Genomic DNA, 8,012 nt, shown 5'->3' on the forward strand with positions numbered 1-8,012 from the left:
CATGTTTCTACTTCCTGCTACACGCTCAGCCTCAGGCTGACATGAAGCAAACCTGTGACTCAGCAGGTTAGCTTCACAGAGTATGTTGCCATAGTAACTGACTCAGGGTTACACTGAGCTGGCTTTGTGAAACGGAAAACTCAGAGTTTCATCTCAGGCTCAATAATCCTGCTTTCTGAAATAGGGCCCAGGTGCAGACTTCCATCTGTGTCACCGCTGATGAGGAAATACAGCGAGTGCTGGACGGAGCAGTGAGTGACAACAACCCCGCCCACATTTAAGAGGACTGAACAGACGGAGGGTCTAGGTACCATGTCTGAAGGCTTACTGCTGGTTCCAAACTCAAAGTGTTTGGTGGAAACAAGGCTTTATAATAACTGTCACATTGCATGTTGTCATGTTTTCACTTGTGTCCTCTATGTGTTTTATTTTTTATCTAAAACCAGCCGTCCTCCAGAGACAAAATATTGGAAGTCAAAAACACTTGATGTGGACAGAGCAACTGTTTCTGGTAAAATGATGATGAAGAGGAGGAGGAGGAGGAGCTGCAGGGAGGAGAACATAATTCCTCCTGTGTGTTTAAATCAGCTGACTGTGAAACCGAAGCAGAAACTGTCCCACAGAAACTCACTGATTAGTCTTTGATCTGCAGCCAGACCAGAGCCGAGTGGAGCCGAGCGTCAGCCAGCAGCCACATTCCTCACTATCCCACTTCCTGAAAAACCTCCAACGCCCCCAAAACCACCAAACCTCCCCCACACACCTCCTCCTCCTCCTCCTCCTCCTCCTCCTCCTCCTCCTCCTCCTCCTTCAGGTATTCACAGACTGCAGCAGAGTGAGGACATCTGAAACCAGCTGAACTCAGACACCAGACACACAGGGACGAACTCTGACTCCTTTGTCACAGCAGCAGTAACCAGGTCAGAGGCCAGAGGTCATGATGGGCAGTATACTATTAAATACAGAGGGATTTTGTTGTGGAATGAACATCACCAACTGGCTGACAGCTCTTCTTCTTTGGCAATATTCAAAAGGAAACTATTATTGAAGTTAACACAACAGCTAAATTGGTTTCACTGTCCAATTTTGCCTTCCCTAGTGCCACACTGTTTTTGTTTTACTTGAACTTAATTTTTCTGTATCACTTTTTTTTAATAATTTTTTTCCCCCTTTATTTAGTTTTCTCACTATTATTATTCCTATTTTTTTTTTTTTTTTCAATTCTCTTTCTCTACCTCACACAAGGTATGGCAATATTATTTCGTTTCTTTGCTTAAATTATTGTTAGGTCAAGGTGAGGTCACTCTGTAAGCCTTTCGGGTTTCCGACCTCACCTGCACATTTCCTAATCTTCCTCTCTATCAAGAGAGATATGTATTTGTGTTGTTTTGTTTTATATTTATATGTGCAAATAAATAAAAGTCTATAAAGTCTAAAAGTAATATGAAGTTGTCATCGTGGCGGCCCACAGGTCGGCCCGGGAAGAAAACACATGAAGACGTGCTGAGGACACAAAGTGACCGTCTCACCTCCACACTCTCCAGGGACGTCGACCGTCTCAGTTTGGCCCTGCGAACGCCGGGCGGTGACGAGTCTGTGGCCTCTGTTCTGGACGGCGGTGACTCCTCAGAGTCGCAGGTCAGAGCGGCGCCAGGCTGACTGTCGGGACGAGAGCGACGGCCGTAACGCTTCGTTCCCTTTACAAACTTTGGCTTCACTTCCTCTAGGACAGCTGCAGACACAGGGACAGATAGAGACGGACAGAGACAGTCACACATTCTGCTCGTGTCCACATACTGTATATTGTCCACATACTGTATACTGTCAACATACACTGTCCACATATATACTGTACTGTATACTGTCAACATACACTGTCCACATATATACTGTATCCTGTCCACATATACTGTCCACATACTGTATACTGTCAACATACACTGTCCACATATATACTGTATCCTGTCCACATATACTGTCCACATACTGTATACTGTCAACATACACTGTCCACAAATATACTGTATACTGTCCACATATACTGTCCACAAATATACTGTATACTGTCCAGATATATACTGTATACTGTCCACATACACTGTCCAAATATACTGTATACTGTCCACAAATATACTGTATACTGTCCACATATATACTGTATCCTGTCCACATACACTGTCCACAAATATACTGTATACTGTCCACATATACTGTCCACATATATACTGTATACTGTCCACATATATACTGTATACTGTCCACATACACTGTCCAAATATACTGTATACTGTCCACAAATATACTGTATATTGTCCACATATATACTGTATCCTGTCCACATATACTGTCCACATATATACTGTATACTGTCCACATACACTGTCCACAAATATATTGTATACTGTCCACATATACTGTCCACATATATATCAGGGTCCGACATTAACGGTTGCCCGAATGCCCGGGGCAGGTAAAAATAGCCGGCGGGCCAGCAGACCCTGCGCAGACATGCCCGATCGGGCAAGCAGCACCGACTTGGACACACACACATACCGGACAGCCTCTCAGTCCTTACCCGCTAATGTTAGCTCATGTACAAAACAGGTACCACACAGAAACTTTTACAAAGGGCCATAATGTGCTTCTAGTGACTGTCAAATCGCCAGCGAAAGTTGTTTTAAATGTGGATACGGAGAGCAGCGCGATAGATAAGAACAGCATGCTGCCTGCTCTCATGGGACAAAGATCCTCTGAGAAGAAAGACGGTTCACTCTGCTCTGTCGCCAGGAACAAACTGGGAGGCAAAGATCCTCTCTGAGGAAGAGGGCTCACTTTGCTGCAGGGTTCACCAAAACGTTTTTTGTTTTTTTTCTTTTAATAAATTGAACACACATTAAAGAACATATAAGATCCTGTAGAGAATTAATACATATAATACAATACAATAAACACTGTCTAATTAAATGAAGGAAGAGGATTTTTTTTAAAGGCAAATTAAATATTGGGGATTTATGTAAAAATATACATAGAGACATATAAATAATTATATAATTAAAGATATGTAGGCTATGTTAGGTGAATACTCCTGTCAGTGACCCTGACCACTGGCATTGGCAAAAGAACTGGAGTTGGTCCCCGGACGCTGCACTGCGGCTGCCCACTGCTCCCAGTGTATACAGTAGGATGGGTCAAATGCAGAGGTCAAATTTCGTTTCAATGTATGTAATGTGCTGAGAAAGGACAATAAAGAATCTTCTTCTAATAATAATTTCTTAATAACTAGGAGATAACAAAAGAATAAAGAGATTTCAAAGACTTAAAAAATAAGGGACATGAATCAAAACAACAAGAAACGAGATATATCCCCAGTCATGCACACCCAGTTTTAATAAACTCAGTACTGTTTTTCAACACATATATTGTTTTGTCTTCATTCAATGTAGTTAGCACATATTGTTATTGCGCCATTGGTTTTGGCCTTGGTGCCCCACATTTTGGCCGTGATGCCCCAATAAATTTGTATTTATCAAAGGCCAAAGTGGCCTTGCCCTAAAAATATCTTAACTCCAGGCCTGTAATCGTGTATTTCCTCTCCTGTTTCTGTCCTCGGAGGGGCCAGTTGCAGTGTGCTGCTTTTTTATGTGCTGCTGCCTCCATTGGCTGAGCGTCTCTGCTGACGTAAGATATAAGTCATGAGCGAAAATATGCACCACACAGCCAGAAAAAGAACCTCTTAGGCAGGGCAAGTAAGAATTTAGATGGGGCAAGTAGATTTGAGAAGTACTTGCCCGGCAGGGCAAGTAGGAAAAAACCTTAACGTCGGACCCTGTATATACTGTATACTGTCCACATATATACTGTATACTGTCCACATACTGTCCACAAATATACTGTATACTGTCCACATATACTGTCCATATATATACTGTATACTGTCCACATACTGTCCACATATATACTGTATACTGTCCACATACACTGTCCACAAATATACTGTATACTGTCCACATATACTGTCCACATATATACTGTATCCTGTCCACATATACTGTCCACATATATACTGTCTACTGTCCACATATACTGTATCGTGTCCACATATACTGTCCACATATGTACTGTATACTGTCCACATATACTGTCTACATACATTGTATACTGTCCACATACGGTCCACAAATATACTGTATCCTGTCCACATATACTGTCCACATATACTGTATCCTGTCCACATATACTGTCTAAATACATTGTATACTGTCCACATACTTTCCTCAAATATACTGTATCCTGTCCACATATACTGTCCACAAATATACTGTATACTGTCCACATATATACTGTATCCTGTCCACATATACTGTCCACATATATACTGTATCCTGTCCACATATACTGTCCACATACTGTATCCTGTGCACATACACTGTCCACAAATATCCTGACCCGAAAAGATGCAGAAAAATTGGTCCACGCTTTTGTTACCTCTAGGCTGGATTACTGCAACTCTCTATTATCAGGTAGCTCTAGTAAGTCTTTAAAAACTCTCCAGCTAATTCAGAATGCAGCGGCACATGTACTAACAGGAACTAAGAAACAAGGTCATATTTTTCCTGTTTTAGCTTCTCTGCACTGGCTCTCTGTAAAATCCAGAACTGAATTTAAAATCCTACTGGTAACTTATATAACCCTAGGTTCACTAGCAAGAACCACGCCACAACAATATGTCGTTTAAAGGTTTAATGGAATACAGGAGTTATTGAATGTTGAGAATAGATGAATGGATGTGGGTGAGGTAGAGGGAAGATGTCATCTGTTAGGCTGGTCTGGGGGGATGTATTGAAGACCGTTTTGCAGACCATTCGTGACCCCAAAGAATGGCAGCTATTATGATGGGATACAGCTCATGAAGCACAGAGGAAGGGGAGCGGGACTCTGAGTTGAGGGATTCAAACTCTGGGGGCCAAGCGGAGGCAAACCATCTCCCTCCATAGTAGCCGCCAAAGCCTGTGCGGCGTCTGTGAAAAGTTGAATGTCCTCAGGCTGGGTGATGAAGTCGTCGTAGAAGAAGGAAATGCCATTCCAAGAAGATAGGAAATGTAGCCACATATGCATTTCCATTTTGCAGGCATCGTCTAGAATGACCCTATCGTGTAGAGAGGGAATGGCAGCAGCCTTAGACAAAAGGATGGACAAGAAGGATTTAGCTTGAGGGATTATGCAGATGGCATAATTGAGATGGCCAAGGAGGGCTAACAGCTGGCGTTTGGTGCATCTGTCTGCTAGGAGGTAGGTTGACAGAAGCAGAGAAATGGGCTGTATTTTCTCCAAGGGCAGAGATGCTTGGAAGGAAATTGAGTCCAGAGTGATGCCTAGGAACTCAATGGAAGTGCCAGGTCCTGATGTTTTCTCCTCGGAAAGAGGGACGCCGAGTTCAGAGAAAGCGTTCCTGAGCGTATTGAGCCCGTGGCGAGGAGGTGAGGATGGTGGAGTGACGATGAGAAAATCGTCGAGAAGATGGAGAATGTAAGGGAGCCTGTGGTTGTTAGTAAGGATCCAGCATAGGGCTTCTGAAAGAGAATCAAAGATCTTAGGACTGCTTTTGCAGCCAAAGGTAAGGCGCACAGAAAAATAATATGCCCCCTTCCAGCAAACGCCGAAAAAACGGCAGAAGTCAGGATGAATGGGCAAAACTTTGAATGCGCTGGTGATGTCTGCTTTAGAAAGCCAGTTCCATGGTAGGTAACGTTAGACAATCTTTACGTTTTCTCTTTGTTTGAATGGAAGTTTTCTCTATGAAGCATTTCGGCGAGATGCGCGGTCTGTCTGAGCTCGAGAAATCTTGAGACAAACAGGGTAGGATGGGTTGACCTGGCATAAGTAGGCTTGGCAGGTGATTAGAGGTGTGGTTGAGGCATGGTTCTGCTCCTGAACCTAAGTTAACAGGTTAACTACTTATATTTAAATTTTCTTTTTTTGCATTCCTAAATATTCTTGTTAAATAAATGTTTATTTCTCATTAAGGAAATAAGTTTTTCCTTATCCGCTGCGAGGGTCCTAAGGACAGAGGGATGTCGTATGCTGTAAAGCCCTGTGAGGCAAATTGTGATTTGTGATATTGGGCTTTATAAATAAAATTGATTGAAACTGATTGATTAAAAGGGTGGACTTGCATCATTATGCCTTTTTTATCATTAGTTAAAAAATGGTCTATAAACAGCAAAATTACAACAATAATAAAATGGTCTTAAAAGCACAATATTACGCAATATTATTGCTCTTCGCAATAATTTCTGATGCAATTAATCGCCGAGCAAAATTTGTTATCGTGACAGGCCTAATACTGAACACAAATATATTGTCCACATATTGAATACTGTCCATATTTACTGTATACTGTCCATATGTACTGCATACTGTCCACATACACTGTCCACATATATACTGTATACTGTCCATATTGTATACTGTCCACATACACTGTCCACATATATACTTTATACTTTCCATATATGGATCAATGACGTAACGCTACTTTTTTTGTGTTCATATGGTTTAGTCAAATTTAAAAGGGTTAAAATTTGAAAATAAATGTATGATTAACTTACAAACTTTAATTTTGTGTGGATCCAGTATAAAATTTCTGCTTTTAATACATTATGAGAGAATATATTAGAGGATAATGGCAAAAATGTCTAAGTGGTGTAACCATAAAAACTTGCACCAAATAATTAAACTTGCTTAAAAACACTAAAATTCTCAATAAAACACCATATCAACTAGTTTGGCATGATCTTTAAATTATTATTTTTTTATATTCAATAAAGGTAATGGAATACAATTGTTCTAAATATGAAATTTAATTTGGGGAATCATGAAAGTCAAGTAAACTACATGAAGTGTCAAGTGGTGTAACCACCATTTAAGAGGCAGTTTTGTTAATATAGTAAAGAAGACCATGTGACAGGAAATGGTATTACAGAGAAGGACCTCTGATGATCACAACTGCTGCATGACAAGGTTAGAATCTCTTAAAATTACTAATAAATTGACGTTTTTAGACTCAGTCAGGTTTGGTCAAATGGTATGACCCTAGAAAAACATTAATAATTCATAAAAATCATTAAAATGAATATTTACTTTAAAAATTATGTTTGAAATCTGGAGACCAAGGCCATGTGATTACACAGGTGTCCCTGGTAATGCCTGTCAAATTTGATTTTAAAATGAAATGTCAAATGGTGTAACCGGTTACACCATTTAACTCCTATTCAGAGCCTTTCTGTTATAGGCAATTATTTCACATATCAGCAGTTTATGATGGTAATTTGTTAGATATCAGTAATTTATGATGCTAATTAAAGATGTATTATAAAAAAAACTACTTTTGATCTTGTACAGTAGCTTTAAAATACCTAAAAATCCAATAATTCATTGAAAGTAGAAATGTTACTCAAACATTAAAATTTCTATCTGGAAAAAACAATTATTTACATTTCTGCTATTTCATTACTAATGTATGATACATTTATAGAAAACTAAAGTAATCAAACAAAATAAATAAAATCAATTTTCCCCATTAGATGCCAGTTTCTAGAAGGGCCACCTGACAAGCCCTAAGGGTTTTCTTTTGGCTCCTCCTGCACACTTTTTTTTTCTTTTAAGTCATCGTTTTTTATATGTGTCAATACTGTATGTATTCTGTTTCTTCTTATTGACATCCATACTCTTTTTCTTGTGTGCAAATAAAAAAAACTAAAAAAAAAACAAGGAAAAAGTGGCTCGTCACAGAGTGCTAATGCAAATGAATGCTAATGAATGCTAATGCTGCAGCAAGGGCCAATTACGTCCTTACGAGTTGTTGTTGTCAGGTGACTTTTTCCCTTATCAGAATTTAAAACACAAAACATGAAACATGAGTTAAATTTTAAAATTAAATGATTGTTGTTAGCAAAGAATTTACAGTAGAAGAAATTAGTTAATTGTTGTCAGCTGTTCCTTTTTCTGAACTT

The 8,012-nt window shown here is 39.7% G+C and overlaps 1 protein-coding gene across 1 annotated transcript in view; it reads right to left on the reverse strand.

Moving 5' to 3' along the window:
- Positions 1 to 8,012, reverse strand: part of LOC126407044 (ninein-like protein) — a 22,323-nt gene that overhangs the window by 9,576 nt on the left and 4,735 nt on the right. The window contains exon 4 of the mRNA XM_050071700.1: positions 1,530 to 1,732. Within this exon, the coding sequence (XP_049927657.1) occupies positions 1,530 to 1,732 (203 nt within the window). The remainder of the gene's footprint in view (positions 1 to 1,529; positions 1,733 to 8,012) is intronic.

The sequence above is a fragment of the Epinephelus moara genome, chromosome 19, assembly GCF_006386435.1.
Source record: "Epinephelus moara isolate mb chromosome 19, YSFRI_EMoa_1.0, whole genome shotgun sequence".
NCBI lineage: Eukaryota > Metazoa > Chordata > Actinopteri > Perciformes > Serranidae > Epinephelus > Epinephelus moara.